This window comes from Polyergus mexicanus, unplaced genomic scaffold (genome assembly GCF_030449975.1).
Source record: "Polyergus mexicanus isolate NDT 795.1 unplaced genomic scaffold, iyPolMexi1.0 SCAF_14, whole genome shotgun sequence".
Classification (NCBI taxonomy): Eukaryota; Metazoa; Arthropoda; class Insecta; order Hymenoptera; family Formicidae; genus Polyergus; species Polyergus mexicanus.
In genome coordinates, this window is record NW_027223334.1 from 5,826,752 (window position 1) to 5,853,438 (window position 26,687).

The following is a 26,687-nucleotide window of genomic DNA, read 5'->3' on the forward strand; positions in this document are numbered from 1 at the left end:
AGGAAAAGATATTTTAATAAATCATTAATATTTTGTGAAGCGGAAATATTCGCAATTAGTACATTCTATTGTAATACATCCTATTGTATTAAAAATCTTAATTAATCTGTCTACTTAAAGTCAAAAATATATAACTCTCGTTCTATATTACAATAATATTTATTTGCACTACAACACAACAGGGACGTTTTACAGAGTAAAGTAATACGCTCGATTCAAGGACGAGAAACGCCGCGTTTCATGAACTGACATTACGTTTACTTAAATTACATTGCTTATTGGATTTGTCCGGAGGGGAAAAATCCAAAAAGGGAAATAATTTGTTTCAACGGTTCGTTGCAGTGACAGGCTTTTACAAATTACACCAAATTACCAATATACGAGAGAGGTATAATCAGAGAGATTCTCATTTCATTATTAACAGTATTTAGCAAACTTAATTATCTAAATTTCACAAGTTTTACGTCACCGCAATTACAGAAAAGAAGAGAAATAGGTATATGTAAGAGATAACGAAGAAAGCAGTGTTAAGGATACAAATAGATAGAAACAATATTATGCCTGGCACTGTTCCATCCCGGGCTAAGCTATGTACAAGTTTGCGATATCTTGTTTATTCTTGTGCTCGGCAACGAGCGATTGAAACGCATCGTTCGCGCAATAATAATCGAAGGGCGTATTTAGCAACGTGTTCTTCGATCTTGCAAACAGCACGCGTCTTATCCCTGTTACGATCGAAGAAGATCGTAAGGCTCTGTATATTGTACTTTCTACAGAAAAAAAAAAAAAAAAATTATTTGCTTTTATTCTTACTTTAATCGCGAATTGAAATATATTTTCCAAGCCGAGGGATGACTCTCGTAAAGGCGCGAGAAAGCGCGCGCGGAGAAATTTGTTACCCGTAGTCGTCGGTGCATGAATCATTTCGTTCGAACTGTCAAACGGCGAGAGTGTCGTATCACCAATTCGAAACGATTTCGCAGTTTCAACATCTCTCTCGATGTGTTTCCATCGTACCATGGCAACGCGAGCCACCCCCGCAACGATTAAATTTCGATCGTCTTAAAACGACGACCGTCTACGGAAATGTCTCTATCGTTTTAATAATCGATTATAGAGAAGAAGTAAAAAAAAAAAAAAAAATACGAGAAGGGAGATAGACACTGGAAACGAGAAACAAAGAAAGAAAGAGATGAAAGTAGATGAAAGTAGGAGAAAACAAATTATATAGAGAGCCGAGTGAACAAAGTCGAACGCGAAATCGAGTTAACGTCGCGTTTATAGAGAAATACGTTTGGTGACGAAGTGTCTTGTGTTTTCACGAAGAGCTCGGCCATTGACGGAAGGAAGTAAATTCAGGATCTCGGGAACAAGGGGGCAACACCGTGAGATCGGTCCTGTTGCCAACGTCGTACCCGTGCTCCTTTCTGACAGAGGCGGCTCGGCGTTGATGTCCATGTTTCGGTACCAAGGCCGGCGAGGCCCCTGTGCTTCCTCATCCCGATTCTCGAATAAAGCTTCTTAGATAAGCCAGTTGACAAGTCGCGCCTTGTAGTTGACAAACCTTTCGCTCGTGGCCGCTAAACGCTGCAAATTAGAATGGAAATTGTTTTTCATCCGGGTAATCTTGGATACATTCGATTCGGCTGTTTCCGATTTTATTTATGAAATTGTATCTACCTTATTTTTTGTATAAATAATAATTAAATATTTTTCACTTTTTAGCGCGCACATAAAATCTGATTTCTAAAAATTATAATATTTAATTATATTTCGAATTATATTTCCCTTATGTTATAAAAATTGCAGAAAGTCAATTGAGACTTGTGAGATAAGTGGGAAGGAATTATTACAGGCGCGTATGCTATACGTTACGCATTCCGCACGTAAGGTAAGGTCTCTCCTTCCGCTCTTTCAGTCTACGTTTAGATCGCGCAAAATCGCAAATGCGTAGAAGAGTTCTTAATTCGCCGGATCAAGGAGGTTCCACGCGGCAGACGAAGCGTAAACACTTTCGAAGCGACGCGAACTCACGGCTCCTCTCGACGATAAAACTCCTCGCACGTTCGCGCGAGTGAAGTAACGTGCCGCGAATTGCGCATAATAATATTATTACGACTCGAGGTGCGGCGCCATAAAAAAAAAAAAAATACAACGGAAGTCAACAAAAAGAAAATATGTTCCAGGATCTCCATTCTATCTATCCTTTCTCCTCGCGCCTTTACTTAAACAGCTTCCCGCCCGTTGTTACAGTTAATCGAGCGCCCCAAAGTCCTAATTTACATTACACTATACGATTTCTCGCGAGTATAACACACACGAATTGTAACTATATATACACACAACAAGCTATAATTTCAGCTTGTGAATGTGATATATGCCGGTGTTCGCACTATCTAAAGATTCGTTTCGCAAGATCGTATATCTTTAAGCACTGTGCACGTGTTTGTTAATTAACAATTAGATCTTTTTATCTTATTTCTATCTCCGCGTTTTATACGTTATATTTTGTTATCAATGTCGATACCAATTTTGATACAATTTTTTTATTTTTTTATTTTTTAGAATAATATTGAAATTTCTATATAGTATCTTATGTAAACTAGAGTATTGTTTCATTATTATTTAACTTTGGAGAGAAAACCGAGGATAAAATAATCTTTGTGCGATATCTCTATCAGAGTATTCGTCATTAAAAAAAAAAATTTATTTAATTTAATCTCTTTCGTCAAATTCATGAGCATAAAGAACAAGCATTTGTTCTGTTAGTAATATGAATAAAATACCAACTCTCTCTCTCTCTCTCTCTCTCTCTCTCTCTCTCTCTCTCTCTCTCTTATCGTGGCTTTTAGCACAGATTATTAAAATCTTCCGCGAATTAATTGCGCACTCTTTCGTTAAACAGTTTCACTTTCGCTAGAAGCAAACAACAAGCGAGCTCGAGCTTGTTTCGAACCAGATTAGTGTATTTTAATTAGCATTATACTTTCTTTTCAATATTTACAATAATTATTTCTGATAAACACTTGTTTAAATATAAATAATAATTAGACTGATTTTGTATATCAGTAATTTCATCTTTATTATTAGTAAATCTGATTTATCGTTGAATTATTATTTTTTTTTTTTTTGCGTTTGTTATTATTAATCTCCCTTACTAAAAACTATGATTATTTATCAGGCGTTAAATGATTATGAAATATTTAAATCATTATACGAAAGTAGCATACAAGTGATACGGTTACATCGGCTAGATGATGTAACGTGGTATCATTTTCTATAGCAATTCCAAATGTTACGAGCGTAAAAATCATTGGTTTAAAAAATTGTTTATTTCACGACAGAACGAAGAAAGATCATTGTTACGCATACGATGTAAAATAGTTCAATTCTGGCTTTCATATTCTAATAATGACGGAGATTATTACGGTCACTATTTTATCGACTATTGAATTATAACGGATCAAGTAAGGAGATCGCGTAAGACGATTTTGCTCTAATCCTCCGATTGCAGTATGATGTAGATCAAAGATTGGGAGGTCAGTTATTATATCGTAGAACTCGTACGATTTATATCAAGTAAAAGATCATCTATCTCGCACTATGCCCGAAGATTGAAAATCGTTCGGATAGTGCGAAATGAATGATCTCCTATATAACGTCCAGTCGACTGTAGCCCACTTATTTCATGCTCTACGAGCTCAAAAATGGTTAAGTCACAAAGTGAAAGTAATCCGTTTGGCAACGGTATGAAAGTTACCGCGAATATAATAAATGCCGATTCTCATTCTTCAATCCTCCTCATCTCTATAATATTCGCCATAGAAAAAATTTATCTAGTAACTTGGATTAGTATTCATTTGCAATTTAATATTTGCAATTAAAAATTCTATAAATAAAACTTTCCATATTATTGAAATTGAGCAAACTTAATTCCATATGCATATTCATTTATCCTGAAAATTGCGATTTCTATGCCGAAGAGCTTGATCACTCGAAACGAAATACGAGGAAAAGTAAAGAAGGTTTACTCATCTATTTGCGTAAAGTTCTGTTGCTTGTTAATTATTTTTTTTTTTTCGTAAGATTTTTTTGATAAATTAAATACAGACCGTTTTCAGGCGCACAAAGCGATGTAGCGTAACAAGGATACTATTTTCGATAAGATAGTAGCCATCGGACAGTTGTCGCCCCCGGAGAATCTCGTGTGCCAGAAGCGGTTTCTTGCATAAGTTGCAGCTGGTAAATGAACGTGCTATTTCATAGAGAAAGTCGCTTATATTTTTGCTTTCCATCGATCCCGACGGCGAGCTTGCGTAATTGCCGGATTTGCATCTAAAAGGACGCAATGCGAGACGCATCGTGACGTCACGCTCGCCCGAATTTCAAATGTATAGCTGTATGAAAAAATTTAATTCTTTTTTATCACCGTTCTCTAAAGTAATTTTAATCAGCAATTGCGCGATTGATTTTAATGCGGCCTCACGTCACGCAATTTCATAATACAGTATTATGCTGTAGATCTATTCTTAGCACTGCGATTATTATGGCGGACTGATAAATACAAGTTCTCTTCGACGTCAAAGTTAACGCTGCATAAGTTAATTTTATACAATAGAATTTTTAAGAAATTTTACGCGATTTATCTATTATCATATACGGAATTAGCAGATGACATACCATCTTTTTGTATACATATTTAAGATTTTTATTTATTAAAATTGATTTTTAGCTCAATTTACCAATATTTTTATATTAATATGTATTTTTATATTTTTATATTAATAATTATTATATTTTCACATTAATAATTAATATTTATATTCATTTTAAATAATTTTTATATTAATAATGAATATTTTTGTATTAATAATTATTTTAATGATCGATGATTATGTTATAATATTAATGTAATTATTACTTGATTACATTGCTTCACAGAAATATTTTTTCTTTTTATCGAAAGACAAGTGCAATTTTATGTATTTTTTATTAGCTTTATTGCACGCTTTTTTGTATTGCTTTAATTAATTTTGTAATTTTATATAAGAAACCACGATTTATAACACGTAATTCACTTATAAATCCGTTAAAGGAACAAATTGCGAATAACAATTATCGCGTATCGACAAATGCAGTCATTTGCGACGATGGATTGGATTAGCCTATTGTGGAATAGCGGTCACAATTACGCGAACGTGTGCGATATTATAATAATTTTTCATGTTTTTGCTCAAACTTTTATCTAAATTTGTTTTTAATTAAACTCCTTATTGATAGATCATAAACGTTCAATTAGAATGATTTTTTTTCCCTTATTCTAACGATGTGGAAATAACACCGCTCGCAGTTTCTCTTCTCCCTCTTTCTCTCTCGGATAATAAAATATAAATATATGTAATAATTAATACGGGTGAGATACAAAAGTGCAATTATACGCATACGTTTGCGCGATTACCTACAAACCGGAATTGGAATCTGACAGTCATGAAATTAATTACTTTATTAAGTTCTGACAATACAATATATGCGCTATTTATTTGCGATTGTTTAATGCGATTATATGTCAGTTCAACGTCTATTAATCATTCGCGCTTTGACGCAGTTGTTCAATATTTCGTCATGCTTTACTTTCAAGTGAACCTGCGTCATTAAAATCTCGAGATCTAATAATCGACGTCCGGTATAAGGAGTAAACTGCCGTTATATCGCTTGGATATCTTTCAAAACTAATCGTTAAATACTTGTATGATAGTATTGTCAACACTAGTTCTGAACTGTGGTAACTAGTACGATTATAAATCGTATAAATCATTAATTTTTTTTATTACATGTAAAAATTGGTTGAGAGCGTGATTGTAAAATTCTTAAGTAGTATCTCCATTATTGGAGTTATACGATTGTCATTTAAAAATATAATTTATTTATCTCCTTTTTTTTTTTCAACCGGGATATTTCAGATTTACAGACAATTTTTAATTAAATCATCTACGACAAAAGACGATGTCAATAATATTAAGGAAAGTTTAGTGACTTTAGAGTAGCGAAATAAAATTTATATCGTAGCCTTTAGACTTTATTACGAATTCGCAGTGAGAAACGAAAATTTAAATGATTATAGGTAGATCGTAGTGAAAGTTTTGAAGATATCTTTTATACTCACGAGTACTACGTCCTCGATGAGATCCGCCCATCCCCGATTAGCGATGAGGAGCAATCTGGTGAAAGGACCGGGTATAGCCATCGTCATACCCTGCGTCGGTCCTATTATAGGCTTCTCTTCGCTACTGCCCCAGGAACCTGAGTTACTTCCGCTGCTGGCCACCGTCTGAAAAGATCGCAGAGATCCGTGGACGTGTTAGTCGGCAGGTAACGCATTAAGCGGACAGGGATCCCACCGTGTCTGGGATTCTCCCGCGTCCGGGGATGCATTACCGGACGATCCGGCGAAAGTGAGTACAAATATTACAGGGATTAATTTACAATTACTGTTGTTTTGTTTGTTTTGCGGGATATAATTGCGGTGTGTGTTGCAGCTCCACGTCCAACTCCAGCGCTCCCGACACTACGGTGCTCTCGCGTCCTACTTACGGCTACGATCCATCGATCTTGCTGCTACGATCCTTACGTGCGCCCCTTCGGCTCGTAATATTCGAGACTTGTCTACAGAGTGTCCACACGTATTTTTTTTTTTTTTCCTCCATTTTCAGCTTGAGAATTATGAAAGATCTATTCTTGAACGTGGATAGCGGTCCCGCGATAAATTAATGATTAATAATAAATTGAGAATTTTTCTTAGGATCTTCGTGTGGACACTCCGCGTTGTGCACCATAAAAAGGTGAAATCGCCGATACCCAACAGAATAAACCATACACCATAACGGACTCAATGATACGCTTCGTATACTAGCGATTCGCAACGCAACGTTACAGGAATAATATTTGTCGCGTTCACGCGAATTCTCTAGTCACAAGCGCGTTTTCAAGAGTTTACACACACGTCGTAGACTAATTATCAAAATTCCAATACTACGAGATACAAATCGCTGATTGGCAGACAAACCGGTATCGGTCTCAGAGAAGCCCTTATGTTTATAAAAATATAAATAAATTTATAATGAATTATAAAAATATAAAAATTCGATTACACTATTCGCATGCAAAATTTGCAAATCTTGTTATTGTTATTATTATTATTTGTAACCGATCCGTCTGCCAATTAATCTGCGTGCGTTTATAATATATATATATATACCCTGGTGTATATGTTGAAAATATACGAGATGAAACAAGATACAACTATGACCGCTAGATATACGGTGCAATGGACGAGTACGAAGATTACAAACAACGAGAGAATCGGCATCGATCAATGGCGATTCGTCAGATCTCGAGTAAATCGGCCTGTCCATCAGCCGATCAGTACGCCATACAAAAGAGTCTTTTAAGTCGGTGGTTGTCAGCGTTGCGTCGGGACCGTTGGCCGGGTGGAACAAGATGGGATTTGGAACGAAAGATAGACGGGATAAAATTTATCTGGTAAATTTTCCAAAATTGAAGAAAACAAAATTGAACGTATAATTAAGTGTGTGTGTGTGTGTGTGTGTGTGTGATTAAAGATTTAAAAGAATTATTAATTATTAAAACTCCTTAATTGCTAAATATTTGAACTTTTATGAGTATAAGCTACTTTATATAATGAGACTAAAGTGTCAAGAGACAAAAGATATTAATTTAAGATGAACGTTTTAATCAACTAGTCGTACTATAACTGTATATATTTTTATGTATAGGAATTTATAAACTAATATATATAATTATGGGTTAAGGGGATGCGCAGTTTATACAAATTACATGCCAAGACCTCCTTGCAACGTTAGACGTACAAAAAGTGCGTAAATATGAAAGAAGTCGTAGCGGATAAGGAAGATAATCTTTTTCACATAGAAGAAATGGCAGATTAGAATAATTGCTGTCGCGTATTATTTTCAGACGTATACATATGCATACACACATATATGTACATATATATATATATACAGGGTGGGGCATTTATATTGAGCTAAATGACCTAAATATCTAAAAAATAAAGCAAGATAGAAAGAAATGTTTCAGACAAAAGTTGTTCGATTCTAAGGGGTTCATAGGATGGTGCCATTAGTTTAACTTTGGGTGGAGGCGCTTCGGAGATTTCAATGTCAATCTTGTTTTTTTAAATGGAAACACCCTTTTTTTTTTTTTTTTTGCATAAATCGATTTCTCGCAATATCCTGCATAAAAAGTTATAGAGGTACGATGGTCAAAAGTTTGATAGTTTACGAGATATTTTATATTTTATTTTATTACTTTACTTTGACATAATTTCACATAAATTATGAAATATCTCGTAAAATTATTTATTTTGCAATAATGTTACCTTAATATTTTAAGCTCAAAAAAAATGAGAGACATCAATTGGTGTGAAGAAAATAAAACAAGATTGACATTGAAATCTCCACCCAAGATCAAACTAATGGCACCATCTTATGACCGGATAACTTTTGTCTGAAACATTTCTTTCTATCTTGCTTTATTTTTTTAGATATTTAGGTGTCTCAATATAAATACCCCACCCTGTATATGTGTGTGTGTGTGTGTGGGTGTGTATGTGTGTATACATATATATTATATACAATATGCATATATTATAATAAAATATTAGAGATCTTGATATGCAATTCATGCGCAGCGAGATAGGCAAGGCTCAAACAGGTAGAATCTGTATGAAGGAAGGAAATGATGAGAAAGGGGAAAAAAGAAAAAGATGCTAGACAGGAAGAGTGACGGTATAATTTGTTCAGAATAAGTCGTCAAGAAGAATCAAGTCACCAGTGGAAGGTAAGCGGTAGATATGAGAGAAATCTCTCTGTCTCACTGAAACCGCGAGAGTCAAGGATGTATATGCATGAAAAAGTGCGGCATGCATAGGATACAATGTGTGATTGAATACGAGTTATATTTTGCAATCGGAAAAGAATTGTTGTGAAAAAATAGTTGACAGTAATTAATAGAAGAATCAAGAAAGGATGCGACTGCAGGCTACGGTGAGGAGGAGTGCAGCAGTAGCGTGTGCTACTTTTGCATGTAGCGGGCAAGAGATTGCGTATGATGTTGCAGGAATATCATATGAAACATACATATCGATAGGTAAGTAGAACATTATTGTTGTGAAAAAAAAAAAAAATTGATGGCTGATTCTAAGGGAAAGTGTGACGTATCGTAAATCGTTAATAATCATTGGAACAAATTTTTCTCTTCGTGCAATCGAGAAACAACATATGCTACGACGACTATTACGAAAGGATATTTATGAAATAAGTATTATGAAAAGAAATACGAAAGAAACAGAACAGAGGCATGTACAGTGCGTATATAGATAAAATGAGATAGATATACAGAAAGAGAAGAAAGAAAGTAAAGTTGCTGAGCGGACCCGATAAAATCGATTGGTCCTATACACGTGCAGTACCAATCGTCGACGCGGTTCACACCGACAACGCACAAACCGAAGGAAAGTCTCGCAAACGAGACACTCCCGCGAAAGTATGTTGCCTTGCGATTGTTCCCACTCGTCCCTTTATCGGGCCCGATCGGAGAGAAGCGCAGTCACCGTATCTCTGTCGGTGGACTTGGCTTAGGCGTTGTGTCGGATATTGGCGTACCAGTGGTGGAATGCCGGCTCCTGGGGCGGCTGTCGAGGGTGCGTTGGACGTCGGGGTGCTGTTGGCAGCAGCGGGGGCGGCCTGCTGGGGCGCCGGGCCCACGTTACGCGAGGCGCTTAACCCGAGCCCGAGGCTCTGTGTACCGGCGACAACACGGTACACCGTGCCCGCCGCTCTTGCCGCCCCGTCGGCCGCTTGCTAAACGAAAACAAAGACGAGAACTTTCGTTTACTTGGCTCTCTGCCCTTGCCCGCTGGAGAAGAATCGCGCGCCTTCTCTTTTTTCTCTCTTTCTCTTTTTCGTTCCGCCCGCGCGATTTCGCGAACGATCGCTATCGGCGATCTCTTCGCGGTCGGCATGCGTCCTGGAACTCCTGCAATGTGGCTGGAAAGTGATTCGTTAAGAGGTCCGGGATTGCAACGTAGCGATAGGAACCTCGGAAGAGGGTGGCCGGAGATCGTCTCGATCGTCGACGTTTTAATATAAAAATTTTGTCGTGAAAAATGGAGAGAAATTATTCATTTAACGATATATCGTGTCCTATGCTAGGTAGCGCTTGTATGAGAAAAACTAGTTCGATATCGAGCGAGCGTCGATATGTCATCGCAGGCGGTATTGCACAGGTTTCCTTCATGTATATGTCCCTGTGAACAGGTACGCCAAACATGAGTCAGATAGTTTAAGACCTTTCGCTATTGACATATGATTGCGCGATGTCCCAGTTTACACTGACGTCGATGTCATTGAAAATTTGACTACCAAATATATTTAGAAAGTCTAAATCAAAAGCTATTTTTCACTCATTGATGTTATTTCTGATTTTATCAAGCTCATGATCATACGTGAAGTTTCTCGATTTTACGAATATATATAAATATTTATTTGATTTTATATAATCATAAATACCTTTCACACTGTGCGCGTACGCAGCATTAATCCCATGCGAAATTAGATAAAGCCCAACTTGTTTTCGTGATGCAATAAGAGGACAATTCGCTTCTGGCATAATATCGAGAGTTACTTATTAACGCAGATGAATACCCGTGCGGCAAAAACAAATAGAGTATCGGTTACGTAGACGAAGTTTCTCGTTTTCTCAATCTACGGACGGTGAAGGGTCGTGTCGCGATCGATCTGTCTCTGAAATCGCCTCGAGCCGCGTCGTTCGTAATCGCGTTTCTTTTTTCTTTTTTTTTTTTTGCCGGGAAAGTGAATAACGATGGCAAACGATTATTGGAAACGGTGACTCGATTTTCGCATGATTGCAACTGTCACGTTGGTGAAAAACTTGTTCCGCCGAGATAGACTTTGCGAGCGAAAAATCGGTCATTGATTATCATCAGCGTTTCAAACCCGTTTATATTATAGTTTCGATCAATCTCGAGAAATATAATGTAAATTGACATCTTTTTGATTTCTATAATTCTGATAAATAATATTATTGCTAATACAATGGATGTGAATTTCTATGCATATTTTAAAGCATTTTTTTAAACGGCTACGAGATCATACTTTGTTAACAATGAGTTAAATATGTCGTTCCGTTATCAGTAAAGGCATCATACAATAGTTATTAAATATTTAATATTTAATTCTTTTTGATTAATCATTAATTAAATTATTTTTTAATATTACAGAAGGAAGAAAAAAAAACAGGCTACATTAGAATCGGAAAAATTATTTAAAAATATTTCTCGCAATCTACCGTAACAAAGTCGCAATTAAAAATTAATTAGACTGTCGCAGTGACAGATAAAGCAGTTGTCATGCGCTTCTTTCTTTTTTTTTTATCGCTAATCTCTAATTTATTATTTCATCGGTATTTTTTTGCTTGTATCGTCGCGTATGAAATCGCGGATTCGCGTGGATTTTAATAATCAAGGATGTCAAAGCGATCGGTCGAAAATCCGATAGATAATTCTACTGCGAGACAGTCCGATCGTGTCTAGATCGGAAATCTTAAAATAGTAATCAATAGTATAATAGCGACGAGGCCGATGTAAAGGCAATTTGGTTGCTCACTTTCACTGCCGTCTGCAGTTAGACGCCCTTGCAATCGCCAGTCACCGGAATATCAAGTATGCGAGATTTGTCGCCGTGCGTGCCACGTGTTACATCGACATAACCGCGCGCTAAATGAGCTTCCATTGTTCCTATCCTTTTCTCATCTCGTCCTCTCTCTCTCTCTCTCTCTCTCTCTCTCTTTCTCTTATTCTGTGCACGCGTTGGCGTGATTTTTGCTCGCCGTAAGAGACGAAAGAGAGTCCGCGTTCTCCATTTTTCACGCGACGTTATTAATAAACGAGGTGCTTCTATTGTATAAACTCGATAGAGCGACTTACCCTGATAATATCGAAGAGAATGTTGCCCGATCCCGCTGCTCCGGTGGAACCTTGTCTCTTGTCTCTGCCCTCGTCTTCGCCCTCTGTCTCATTTTCGCTCAATGGCGTGAGCTCTTCCGGGTCCTTCGCCGGCTCGTCCGGGAGTTGCACCCGCACTTCGTTATTCTGCGATTCCGCTTCGGCTTCGTTCACTTGATTCTCCGATTCCGGGTTCACGTCCTGTAAAAATACGTTTCCTCTGGGTGGCAAGAATCAGACGATCAAGCCGACATCCTGTTGACTCTTTTACCCCGATATGAGTAATTTATTTATCTGTTTATGACTCGGAATATTGATCAATGAATCATTGTCGATTGCTTGGTCGTGCGCCAAGAAATGCATAAAAAAATCACGATCGTATGACAAGTAGGTCAACTGCATAACTTCAAGGTCTATGAAATATATTGTATTTCGATCCGTGTTTTCCACATAGCATTATTTTATTATAAATTATTCACATATATATTATTAACTTTTATTATTATTAATTATATATATATATATATATATATATTTAATTTGCATAAATTTCACATTTCTTCAATCGAGATTTTTTTATGCACTGGTGATAAAGAGAGAGTATAAAAAAATTAATAATTATTCACACTTGAAAATATCTTGTATTATATATCATGATTACTATGTAAATTGTTTGATTTTGTATGTGAGAGTATATATAAGAAGAGATAACATGCGGATTATGAATTAACGCAGATGCTACATTTTATGAGGACATAACCATGCATAATCATTAAAGCGACAAAGAAGAGAATATTAATCACAACTTGCAGAAATTTTATCAATACAAACACACACATGTTATTCATATTAAATCGTACACATATCTCCGACAAAGTCACACAATAGTCAATGATTTATCGAAGAAGAAGCTGAATATCGATTATTGATGTTTATAAATATTTTTTTCAGTTTTTTATATTTGCAATGATATTCCGTAGAATATAATATAACCTTTTTGATAAACAATTTAGGCTTGGAATATTAAAAATATGGAGAGAGATGATACAGCCGAAAAGACCGAAGTAATTCGAGCTGTTTGGTGAAAAAAGTCATATCGAGATGAGCTTCAGAAAGCGAAACCTATTCGCAATTGAAATGACGTCATAAAAGAAGAAAAACACATTGATGAAATATATAAAGTCATATAAAAAAAAATAAAGTCCGTTTTGAATTTGTATCAGAATTAAATGACGTAGAAGAAATAAGAGAAATGGATAGACAAAAGTATATAGTTTCTAAATGATCGAATGATCTGCGAATAGCATGTAATTCGAATCGCGCAGACAAAAAGATCACAGACAGATGAATTGAAATATCGGGAGATGGAGAATAAACCCGGAACCGATGTAATAATGATATTTTCTTTCCAGTATAATTCTGGCGGAGCGAGATGATAATCGTAATAACGGATCTCGTCGGCGACAATAGCAACAACAACATTATTAACCGATTAATTGCCGAGAGCACGGGAGGACAGAAAAGAAGTTAGCAGTGTACGAAAACGTGAGCGGCCGCGGCAGTCCTGGTTGCGCGGTAGATTAGCGATCATTTATGGACCATTAGATCCCTACCCCTCCCGTTAGAGATCTGAATGGTCGATCGAATATCCGATCGATTCGATTCTCCTTTTCCTCGAGCACCCGATGAGCGATTAACACACAAAGTGGACAACGCGCCGCAGCAGTTCTGAATGCGCGGTGATTCTGCATCTTGCGAGGATTCCTCAAGGTCATGATCTCGAAAGTTTTACCGAGCTGCTGATCGAACGACGTCACTGCGAAACGGTGACTTCGTTGTCTAGCGATGATATAGTTGTTGTTGCGACGATAGCGTTAACCTCGTCTCCGCTCTCCGTTATTGTCGAGGATGGAGAGGAGCTGGGCGCTTCCGTCTCGTCATCGTCCGGAGGAAATGTCGGGAGAGATATCGACACTCTGGAATCGTTCGAGTTGGTTGACCTCGTCTCGCTATCGTCGTCATCCTCGTCTTCGTCTCCGAAGGGCGAGGTGCCCGTTACAATTGTGCCTCCGTTGCTCCTTTGGACGCTTGGACGATTATCACCACCGCCAAGAACATTGCGAAGGAGGACCGGACCGAGGACGCGAATCACTTCCGCGACAATTGCGTTGACCTTTGCTTCGATTCTCTAGAAAACAATAGGTCTTAGCTGGAAAGTCTCTTAGCGTGATGATTTCCTCTTTCCATTTGGAGACTTCGAGATTACATTACTTTGCCTTGTGAACCCCTTATGAGCAGCGGGGGTGATATCGATCCACAGTTGTGATCGAGGATATTCTGTTTCGTCTATATGAATGATGCGGGCTTATATCGTTCGATCTGTACGAGGATTCTATCGAATCGTTTCTGAATAATCGTCCGTCTAATAATGAACGTTTATGCGAGTTATCCAATGTCGTGCAAAAATCGATCAATGACTGATTTACGTTACCGTTATTCTGATTGTACTGCGTCTATCACTATCGGGCTTTCCTCCAAAGGCGCTGCATGTCATGGGAAATCATAGTTTTACGCCAGTTTTACGTAACATTCGAGGTTTGGTAAGATGTATTCGAAAAAGATCTTTGTACAGGTTCTTTAGGTTTCGAATCTAACGACGAGAATTAAACATGATTGATCGTCGGAATTATTTCGGGAAAATTCATTTCATACATACACACACTCATTTGGTATTACGTCGACGACTATCGTGCGTTCATTCAATCACTTGGAGACGTTATACCGAAGCCGAATCGGGAAATTTCGACATTTCATTTGAGAATTCATCTTCCGGTTCGCGATGAGAATTGCGACTTTGCAGCGATATGGGATAACTAACTCCCGTTAGTTCTGCGAGATTCGTTACCAAATCAATCGCATTGTCATATGACATGCAACCGCATGCAAGAAAGGCCGGCCAACATCGCCAGGAAAATCGCTTACTAACGAGACAAAAAAAAAAAAGAAAAAAAAGAATCACACAGCGCATTATTAGCCAAATTAGGAAGTTATTCTTGGACAATTCAATAGCCTGCGTTATACCAAGAAGAAAGCTTCGCACGTAATATACGAGAAAGAAATTTTTCCCAACAATGTTTGGTTCTTCTTATAGGATCTCTTGTACCGTCCACGAACTGTACGATTGCCTCGTATTACAAAATTTCTTGCTCGAATTATAAAACTTCTCCTAGCAAGGTTATAAAAGTTCTCTTAATATAATTCACGAGGTCGAATAAAATCTCTGAGAGGAAGAAAAAAAAAAAAAAAAAAGAAGAAAAAAATAACTCGAGAAACACATCGCGGATATTCTTAACAGTAGAAATCGACGGACGCGCGACGATTGTTTTTTGCATACTTGACTATGACTTATCGCTTCCGCTTCCATAATGCGGAATAAACACGACGGATAGGATCGAAACAAATCGATCTGTCTACGCGAGTGCGTAAAGAAGCAAATTGGCTAGTGTCGACTGACTTGCAAATCGAATGCGTTACTTTCCCATTGTCAGTAAGAATGTGAAGTTAAAATTGAGATATTCGACAGATGCCACTCTACAGCACAGATTTGCAAAGATCCTAATCGACGAATGTTAAAAGTCCTTAATGCATATCAAAGTCCGATGCGTTCGCTCAAGGACGTCGTATATTACCTTGCCTTGATGTGCGCGATGGTGTTTGTCGAGCAAAGTAAAATGTACGATGATAATTTATGTGTACAACCCTGTCTATAAAATACAATATGATTCAAGAACGGCAATCTAGTCCTGGCCTTCTGCAGGATTTCTCCGATTATTCGCGTTTTGGGTATCGCGACTCTGCTCACCTGGGAGATATCTGGGAAGAGCTGTCGTAGAATACCGATCGTCCGTTTGCTTCTCAGGGCCGCCTCGTTGTCAGTTTCGGCCATCACTAGCCGATCGAGGGTCTGTAAGAAAGTTTCCTATTTGCCCTACCATACGATTTCTAATTCTTTACCGGACAACGACGATATTTTCCAGCTCCCAGTGATCGTAGAATATCAAGCATTGTCATAATATTCGATCGGTATATTCTTCTAAATATCCTAAATTATTGATTATAAGAAAGATTGAAAATTACAATTTATTAAATTTGAAAAATCAATATATTTTTTTTTTTTTTTTTTTTTGCTAAATGTAAAACTGTTTCTCTCTTGCGTAAGGACTTTTAAGTGTGTAAGAAGTGAGATTTTTTAATCTATATATAATATATTATGTGTTGTGGACAACATTTGATTTACGATCATAATAAAAGGAGTTGCCATCAGTTCCCTTTTGTTAAAATTAATCATGCATTGCGTGAACATTGTTATCAAAGTGGCGTTAAAGAATACGCGAAGCGTATCTGCCACGAGGTAGCGGTAAACAAGGAAGTGTACCGTAGTGCATAATTCTCCCATTCATGTTGGAAATGGACGGTAAAGACCGTGGAGTTTGGTGCCTTTGAAAATGTTAAGGTAATTGCGTTGTGTAACAATCTCTACGTTAGATGGTAGCAAAGCAAGGATCATTAACTTAGCGCCGTTGTACAATATATTGAACGGACTTGTCAATTACTTTACGATTTACTGCCCGGGGGCGTGATATAACTGATTCTCCCGTAAATTCTTGGAATTATGTAGCGATAATGCGAATGAAATTATTTCCAATCCACGAAGATTATTAATAAAGATCATCACTCAACATTGATTAACAAGACTATTTATTTTATGCAAGAAATATATTTTATAACAATTTATTAAACGTTCTCATGGTTCTCAAAGGTTTCGAAATATTTGGCAAAATTTTGACAGGATAATGATCCATCACGTTAATTATGAAACATCGACATTTCTGCTGTATCTATTTTAGTATCGAAGGACAACCTGTCACTACAGATACAAGGTGATTTACTTGTATTCTAGTAGGTATTCTGTTTTGCATTAATTTCACATCAAATCTCAAACTGATAGAATCAATGGGGACGATCGTTGGACTCAAATATTTCTCAATTCGAATATTATAGTTTATTTTCCCTCAAAACTCGTTCACATTTAGGTAATCGACTGGTTCCACTCGTCCCTCTTTAGCCGAGAAATTTCGCTTACATTTTTATTTTCGAATGTTTGAAAGTAAAGAGGAAGGCCAAAACACTGAATATATAATTTCCTATATATAATACTATACTTGTTTGTTTTTACGTTTTAATTATATACAATATATATATATATATATATATATATATAATATTTTTTAATTTTCTTATAACACATTTATGATTTTTTTATATATTATATAATATATAAAAAAATCATAAATGTGTTATAAAAAAATAAAAAAATATAATATATATAAAAAGACATATCAAATATATATTTTATATATATATATATATATATTTAATATAAAATATATTTAATTAAATATTAATATAAATATTAATATAAATATTTAATATAAAATATATTTAAAATATCAATAAATATATATTTAATAAATTTAATATACGTCTTTTTACATATCTTTTGATAATAAGCGTGTAAAATCTTGCTTGTCAATTAAACGTATCTTATTCTTATAAATCTTGATTGATTTTCTATAAGTTTTAAATCATATATTTATTTCCGCTTATTCGTCCAATTACATGTCTCCGTATTCTTAATATTATCCACGAAATTCCTCTGACCGCGTGCAAAAAAAAGGATCAGATGGAAATGGAAGTTCGCACAGTGTTTTGAGTATCGCACTGCGGTGTGTTGCATGCGCTTATACGTGTACGCACCAACTTTCCATCGGGCACCTATCGACCGAAGAAAGTGTCCGGTTACTTGGCGGCTAGTGAAAGTGTCGGAGGGCGAGAGCCGGACGACCCGGCTTTTTCGTCAGATCGTATACTTTGCGGTTTATACCGTTTACGACAGTATACGTCGTGTCTGCGGTTTACGGAACCGCATGCGAGCGCCTGTTTACTTATCGATATGATTATATTATTCTTTATACAATGTTATAATAAGATACATTAATAGCCTACTGTTTGTTTTTTTCTTTTTATTTATCAATATGACTTTTGGAAATGGTACTAGCAATCGTGAAAATTTTTTTATCATTTCATAAACGTATAAACGTTTATTCTGTCATGAAAATATTACGCCAATAAAATTTACATATCGATAGATAGTTCCGACATCGGAACACCATCTCATGCAAATTTTACTGGCGAAAACTTTCGAGATTTATGGTTATTATTTTATAGATATAAAATAATCAAAACATTAAATTTTTCTCGTCTTGGCGCTGATATCCCGATATTATACGCGAAATTCGTGTTTCCATACGAACCATTCTCTTCGAACTCTCTTCGTGTCATGTAACCATCGCCAGCTGGTGACCATGCTTTCGCCGCGCACGTGTGTCATGTTAGGTTACGCAGTCTCAATGTTATGTAAAAAATTATGACAATTATAAGTAAATCGCGAGTGCTGTATAAGTTCGAGTAGCGACTGTGAAACGAATACTATAATTCCCGTGATCGTGTAACAACGTAACGTAATAATCAATCGTAGAGCAATCGTAGCGCATCATCAATTTTCAGAAGAATTAAAAATTACAAACTACTTTCAGTGAATTATTACGCGAACATCAAAGTATAAATGTTTTTATTACACACGCTCTAATGTTGGAGCGCGCTCAATCTTGCGTTAAACGAATTTTAATAGCTTTTCGTACGTTATTAAAGATTGCGTAAGATAATGCTTCGACGTTAGAAAATACGAAAATTTTTTTATACACTTCAAATTATTATTCGAAATAATATTATTTTTTATACTTCGTAATATGTGTCTTACGATTAGTTTTAACAGTTTCATGAGCTATTAAAATTTGCGTAAGATAGTGTTTTGACATTGAAACGCGTATTGATAGTATTTTCGTGACAGAATACATTTACAGATACAAACGATAAAGGAATAATTGTTCACGATTGCCAGCGCATTTCCGGATGCTTCATGTGTGTGTGTGTGTGTGGTTTAAATCGCAATGCACACGAAATTGCAGTAAAATTTTAATTGCGTCCGATTCCTGCCGTTTCATTCGCGTTAAAGTTTTATCGTAGCCGCTATTAATCGAATGAAAAACTCGGTGAAGATAAAACATCATCTCTAGTCATCTAGAATCATTCGATTCGATAGAAACGATTACAGATTTAATAGATCAGAACGTAACTAAACTTTCGCGATCGAAAAGCAATTGTTTCACAATTTTCTCAGGAATCGTCCGTTTTATCCATCGTGTCGTTTGACAATTAATAATTATTCCATTAATTTAATATTAAATAAAAATGAATTTCAATGCGTCTTACGTGATCGACGAATTTATCTGCGAGGCAGAAATTTTTTTAAAAAATCACAATTCTTTTTCTTCGACTGATGTGACGGGAAGGAATGCAAATAACATTAGTCAAGCTGAGATTAACTAGATCGTAATTATCGCGTTAAAGCCATTACAATAGTCATTGCATAATTTTATGCAGGAATTTATCGAAGCATTTGTGTTAATTAACAATCGATGGCGATGATCTCGCGTATATTACGCTCGAAATTCGGTCTTAAATTTTGTCAGTCGTGTGCCACGTGCCATTCGTGCATGATTATTAAGCGATAACGCAGCAGGAGCAGGGCGGCAATTAATCCGTCGCATTATTAATCTTGCGACAATCAAATGGACGGGGATGTTAAAAGAGAAAGGCATGAAGATGCGCCTCTCACTCACGTACTTACCTCCGAGCGAAGCCCGTTTTCCGGAAGCGGATTCGAGCTCGTTAATGCGAGACAAAACGCAATCGTCAGTACCAGAATGGTATACCTCATCTTGATCGGATAAATAAGCTCTGCGAAAAGAGAATAAATTACATATATACGGTGTTTACAATTGCAAATAGCAGTTAATATAACGCACATCTAGGTCAATTTTTCGCACCCCGCGCATGTTATTTAGCAGATGTTTCTTACTTATTAATATAGATTGTAAATTTTTTATGAATGCGTCGTGACTCGAACTTCTCAGAAACGATCTTTCGTGTTGCACGTATTATTATCTTGCGCACAAAGCTCGTCTTCCTAGATTATATAAGAAAATTCTGTCCGCTTCTAAACATATAGGATAAAACGCATTTAACATTATAGAAGAGTGAGAGACTCTTCACGAGCCGTGTAATCTTGGTCTTCGTGTGAGTTTCTCATATTATCATTTGATACGCCCTTATCACACGTGAACATGTCACGGGTATGTAGTTCACAAACCGGCAATGTAAGATGGAAATTGCTCACGCGAGGATCATGAAAAGACAGAGAGAAGGTGTACGGTGAGAAGCAGGAGGGCGAGAGGAACGATGACTCTCCCTTTCTCGGGAATGGATCCGTTCGCGACTATCACTTTCGACGGAATGAAAGTGGAGAATGTGCTGTTGGCGTCTGCTAGACACGGGAGGAAAGGCACGCTTCGTAATTAATCGCGATTTTAATAAAATCTAATTTGCATCATATCCGCATGAGAATTATATTATTTATCGATTCATGTTTTTCTATTATAAAGCATGAAAATTTTCCTCGTCCCTCGCTCCGTAAATTAGGCTTAATAATTGCTCGTTTATAACAAGCTTTTAAAAGGCTAATTAGAGTTATGATAAGAAAACTAATTGTGAATATATATATAGATATTTGTTAAGAAAGAAAAAAAAATATATATGTAATTATCTTTAAATTGTTTATAGTCGCATGAAAATAAAGTGTTATAGTTTTATTAGACTCAATATGACACGTGTGTGTGTGTGTGTGTGTGTGTGCTTGTCAAATTACGAGATGTTTGCTTTCGTTGAGGAGGAATGTTGTAAGTGTGCGTGTATTTCTGTAGTTCGCCAATGTATGCCATATGCAAATAAATGCATATCCATTTGATACGTTGAGAAAGAATCGTAGATGAATCGAGGATGAATATGTGGCATTGAAACGATATAGATTCAGTAAAAAACATTTCTGCTCGAGGACGATATTGAAATATTTTATTTTTGAACGTGCTGATTAATTTAATTATTATTATTATTTTTTTTTTTTCCGTATTATTTGCACTATTCTTATTACGCAAAAAAAAATTTACAATTATACGATATGATAAGTAAATTAAATAGTAATTTTTTCAAAAATAAATATTCTAAACATTTTTAAATATACGTTTGAAAGAATAATTATTCGCGCAGTTGCGATAAAATGGAAATAATTTTAATAAAAATTACAGCAATTAAATTGATGTTGAAAAAAAAAAAACTTGTTCTCCGATTCCTTTTCGTAAGATGCGCGATAAAAATAGAATGAATGAATTTGTAATCTAAATAAGATGTAACATTTTTCGAAAAATCTTTCGTCCAAAAGAAGACGGTAAATTTGCTTATGTTATAGACAAATCAAAATCACGCAACGGTCAACGTAACTCTTAAATTTTATTCAGAACTTACTCTTTTCATAAGAACCATATTTAGCAGATTTTCATTTTGCCAATTTCTTCTCATCAAAAAATCTCTCTCCCTCTCTCTCTCTCGTTCTCTCTTTCTTTATGCTATTTAACTTTTTATCATTAATCTCATCAATGTACAAATTTTTTTAAATTGAATTTGATATTAAAATCTTAAAAAATAATACCTGAATATTGTAAAATATATTATATGTGAAAAGATGGACTCAAAGTTTCCATTAAATGACCGATTACTAACGAGATTGCATGTCCAGATGGAAAGAGATTTCTCCGGAAAAAGCATAATTTTTAATAGCAGTCTTATTAAATATCGTGGATATACTTTATTACCCAAAATATTTTCTATTGGATTTCGTTCGAATCGACAACAATAAAAAAATTGCAAATTTTTATTTTGTTAATAATTATTCGTTTTTATATCTAAATATACTTAACGCTGCTAAGCGACAAAAACATCTCCAGAATTTTCCTCGTCTACACTTAACACGCTGAAACTAAAAAATTTTCCCACTTGTCACCGTCTCGCCACGTGGTCGCCGCATTCAGCAATTTTCCACGAGACACTAAAGATGCATACACGGCGATCCGAAAAAAAAAAATATTGATCGAGTTAGAAACGCGAATTGTGTTGAACTCACCACGCACAGATACTATCCGTCGCACGGTTTGTCGTGAAAATTGTGCGAATTGGAATTTTTGGAAAAAAAAAAAAATCTCCCAGGATCCTGAACGAGCTCTCAGTGGCTCCTGTTCTCCTCGGGCTTTTCTGTTACTGTCTGTGTAGCGACGCTTAGTGAGCGGCTTTTATTAGAAGGAGGGGCCTGACACCACCTCCACGCTACACTTATGTCTGCGGCCTCTCGTCCTCTCCTTCTGTCATGTCGCATGGGAAAATCCTGAAGAAGGGATCGCGATCACATCGATAAATTTCGGTCCAATCGCCGAAACGCGAACATTTCGACAATGATCGTCGAGAGATGCACTTTCGCATCCGACTAGCTTTCGAATGTAACTCGTTGCTCTTCTTGCGCTAGGAAATGGTGAATTTTATATCTAGTGCGAAACACTTCTTTTAAATGAAAATAATTCTTAATATTTTATGAGGATGCTTCCTCTCGCGCAATACTTATCTTAAAATTTAAATCTCCATTAATAATGATAATAATCAAACAATAGAATCTCTTTGTCATTGAATTTCTCATTTACATGCGAACTTAAAACTCTTCTTCTTCCTTACAGGAAATTCTGAAGCATTGTTGATAAATCGGTAACTAATTATTAAATTATAAGAAAAGATATAATATATGCCAGAAGGTGTACGTAGATGATGTATCGTAAGATATGACACACGTAAGATTGAGGCATAGATCTTGAGCAATCAACGGATGAATAACTATATATAGGATATTAGAATTTCCTTTATAATATCTAGAAATATTTGTTTAAGCTTTATTTTTGAACTCAGACACGACTGAGATATTTAGCTTAAAATTACGAAGCTGTCGCTGATAATGATAGTAATGCTTATTGATTAACATTATTATTTATCATATCTACACGCATTATTTTAACCAGCATTTTTACTCACACCATAAAGCAGCAAACTTCGCAACTCTATTCTTTTTCTGACGACATAAGCTATTAGATGTAAATTCCCATTGATTAGAATGAAACGATGTCATTGCAAGTAATTACACACCATAGATAATGAAAGCGTATGTACACAATACATTCCTCGTTTAGGTCATGGTTCATCTTAATAGATTATTTAGCTTTTTTTTTTTTTTTTTTAATGTGAAATCGTTTAACTGCGGTGACTTTGCCAGGTGGTGGCTTTTCTCTTTCTTTCGCATTTCATAATTCAGGGTTGAAGCTACTAGCTAGCGGTTTTTAATACGTCGCATCGCAAAAGAGTATGTTGCAACAAAGGGTATATTATGGACACAATAGGAAGTAGAGAGAGAACGAGCGTTAACGAATTGATGCGTGGATACGTTATTGTAAATTGCAATAGACCGACAACCGCACAAATCGAAACTTACGCTTGAGATTCTATTTATTACTTGCTGGAATTTCCGTCGTAGATATATTGCTATTTATATAATTATATCAAAGATCGCCTTGAGCTATTTATAGAAATTTTGCATACGCTTTTTATAGTACTAATCGGTTTTTTTTTTTTTTGTGACTAAATTACTCGTCTCCCGCGAGCGGACGTCGCGCGTTAACATTGAATACATAGATGGATAATTATAGTCTCGTAGCTTCATTAAATAAGATACGCAACTAGAGGACGCGAAAAGTAAATTTTTATCGAATCTAATGTTATGAATTTTTCAGAATCTTGCCGGTAGTAGAAATCATACTTGATACTATTGCGCCTATCATCTTGCTCTCTATTTACATAGCTGTAAAATTTTCACTATAGCTTATTACTTAATTGTTTACCGATAAATCTCTATTTACATAGCTGTGCAATTTTCACTATAGCTTATTACTTAATTGTTTACCAATAAATGTCTGGAACATGAAACACATGCGGAATACAGAATGCGCATGCACTTGCGATATGCTTCGTTTAGCAACGAGGATATTTCTGCTCTATTCTCTGTTACTATTTTTTATTTCAGAATAATTTGCTGGATAAACCCACTGGATAATGCAAGGTACATTTCGATATATTTTAATATCTTTATTTAAATAGATCTTAAAGGTAAAACAACAAGCTGTCTTCATTTTTGTCTCGCGAGTTAGTCCTTTTTTATTTTATAAAAAAATATTAAACAGCAAAGGAAAAACACCTTGATAATAAGGAGGATTGTAATCCTCAAGACTAATCAAGCATGAAAACAATAAAAAGATGTCTGATATTTTGCATACATTCATCGCCATAAGCAAAATTGTCATGGTTTAGTAATAATTATGGAAAAAAGGTACGGTAATTTTTTGTGTTTTTGTAGACTAATAGAACGATATATAATATTTATAATGTTGTGAAATATATAATCAATTAGAAAATAAAATCTTCTGATGAAATTTTTCACGTGTAATGTCATTATAATAAAATAAAAATCCGATCTTGATTTGTATATGAAAAATCTTGATTTATGTTTTACATTGTTTCATGTTTAAATCTGCAATATTATAAATACTTTTCTCATTTTGATGAAGTATAAAAATATATGCGCATATAGGATATATGTAATAATTACAGTGATGATACGCCGAAAGAGGCGTACATTATCAAGTAAAAAGAGAGCCAATTATTCTTGCGATTATAATATACATTATGTGCTAATTTTACATGTCCTTTTCTTTAAAATTAACATCTCATCTTATCTTGACGTGAGATCTGTATGCCAAGCGTTTTATTTGACTCAGGATTACATTCTAAAGGTTCAAGTGCGTAATAGTTATAATCAGATAACATATTTTGCGTAATGACGCAAACGATATTACCCAAAGTACTGTCGCATTTCACAGAAATTTCGTATTTTCGTAATTTCAACGTGTAAAGCTTGATGTTTCCGGAACAAGGAAAACAATGCTTTCAAAAAATTTACACTTTCTATGGTTTACAAGTTTTCATCGTTCAAAAGTTATGTAAAGTCTTACAAAATCATATAAAATCAAAAGTTTATTAATTATATAAGTTTATTAGTATCAAAAAAAAAAAAAATGCGAATTGACGTAGCAATAAATTAAATATAATTGTCTTATTTTGCGAAGAGAGAACGGTATGAAAATCATTAAGAAATTTTCGAATAATCGCGCCCAATGTCATTTAACTTTATTTGCCATTGCTCAATTAAATAATTAGAATTATATCATAACATTTTTAATCTTTTTTTCGAATATACATACACGTTACACACATCCCGCCTTCACCTATTTAGCTCTCCAATTATGTATGCGTTAAGCCGCGCTTTTACAACGATTTTCTCTTGTTCTTGAAAGATTGCGAATTTATGTCGACGAATTAAGTTTTCCCTTTCTCGACAGTTTCCGCTCGTTACTTGTCAGTATATTGGAATGACAGCAAAGACAAGTGAAGCAATTATCTTCCTTTTATGACGAAGGAAAATGACGATCTGTCCTGGCCGGAGGATATTTGACAGCACGATTGGTACATACATTGACAATAAGAAATATATCATCTAACATACATTTACATTTACGTCGAATAATTTTATTTATATTTCAATTACAATCAAATGTCCTGCATACAAACTGTCGCAACTTTATTTATAACGTAATACACATTAATTTATTTATAAATCTTCTTAGTTTCGTCAAACAATACGATGAAAAGATATAACGTATTTCCAATCCGATGTAAAGTAACGCAGAACTTGAAGAGAAGGTGAGCACACGCGATGCTTATTCCAATACCGGAATTATATTCCAGAGAACCGGATATATATGCTGTGATGTAATGGAGAAAATAAATAAAGAACAAAAAAAGGAAAGGAGAGAGAGGGAGCGATCGCGAATCCGCTATTCGCTTCTCTTTATTTTATTCCTGTAACGATTGATGGGGCTTTATGCCATCTTACGTCGAAAGTGTTACGCGAAACAGATATCGAAAGCAACCATTTATAATTAATTTCGAAAAAAAAAAATGTCTTAAATCATAATCGTGGTTTCACGTCATTGCTATGCGGAAAAGAAATGATGCTTGAAATGATTATTGAGTCAGTTGGTACGTATGTAATTTATATTATGTAACTAAAGAATCTACGCTTAGAAACACACATGTGTGTTGATAATAAAATATCAAATGTTTTTTAACGTTGAGAAATCAATATTTAGGGGTAAAAGGTGCGTAGATATTTTTATATTGCAGTTTATATTCAGATTATCGAGAGGCATATTTGATTCATTGATAGATGCTTTTTATTATCATCTTTTAATGTACACATCTCGTATTGTACCACGTAGAGAATTGTTTCAGAATTATGAACGTGCCTATGAAAAGAATTCTGGGTCGGAAAAAGTCGGAACGCACCGATTTCTCGTTACTATTCTAAGTTTCTTTCTGAAGAGACCAAGGCCCTCTTTCCTTGCAA

The 26,687-nt window shown here is 35.4% G+C and overlaps 1 protein-coding gene across 2 annotated transcripts; it reads right to left on the reverse strand.

Annotated features, from left to right (window-relative positions):
- Positions 1-140: 140 nt before the first annotated feature.
- LOC138939604 (uncharacterized) lies at positions 141-22,418 on the reverse strand. 2 transcript variants are annotated; one of them, XM_070307543.1, is made up of 7 exons: positions 22,257-22,341; positions 19,872-19,981; positions 15,924-16,025; positions 12,044-12,262; positions 9,702-9,899; positions 6,164-6,328; positions 141-1,587 (listed from the first exon to the last, which is right to left on the reverse strand). In XM_070307543.1, exons 2-7 carry the CDS (start codon positions 19,959-19,961, stop codon positions 1,522-1,524), a joined length of 840 nt encoding a protein of 279 aa, XP_070163644.1. In that variant the 5' UTR covers positions 19,962-19,981; positions 22,257-22,341; the 3' UTR covers positions 141-1,521. The 2 variants fall into 2 exon arrangements, with proteins under 2 accessions (XP_070163644.1, XP_070163643.1); XM_070307542.1 differs by lacking the exon at positions 9,702-9,899 and having other exon boundaries at positions 22,257-22,418.
- Positions 22,419-26,687: the final 4,269 nt, after the last annotated feature.

Bases quoted from the DNA above. Each gene is read 5' to 3' on its own strand.
- LOC138939604 (XM_070307543.1), bottom strand. From the start codon at position 19,961: ATGAGGTATACCATTCTGGTACTGACGATTGCGTTTTGTCTCGCATTA. The intron at 12,263-15,923 runs GTGAGCAGAGTC...GTATTTTTACAG, and splicing joins TCTTCCCAGATATCTCCCAG to GACGTGAACCCGGAATCGGA. The intron at 1,588-6,163 runs GTGAGTATAAAA...TCTAATTTGCAG, and splicing joins TCATCGAGGACGTAGTACTC to CGTTTAGCGGCCACGAGCGA.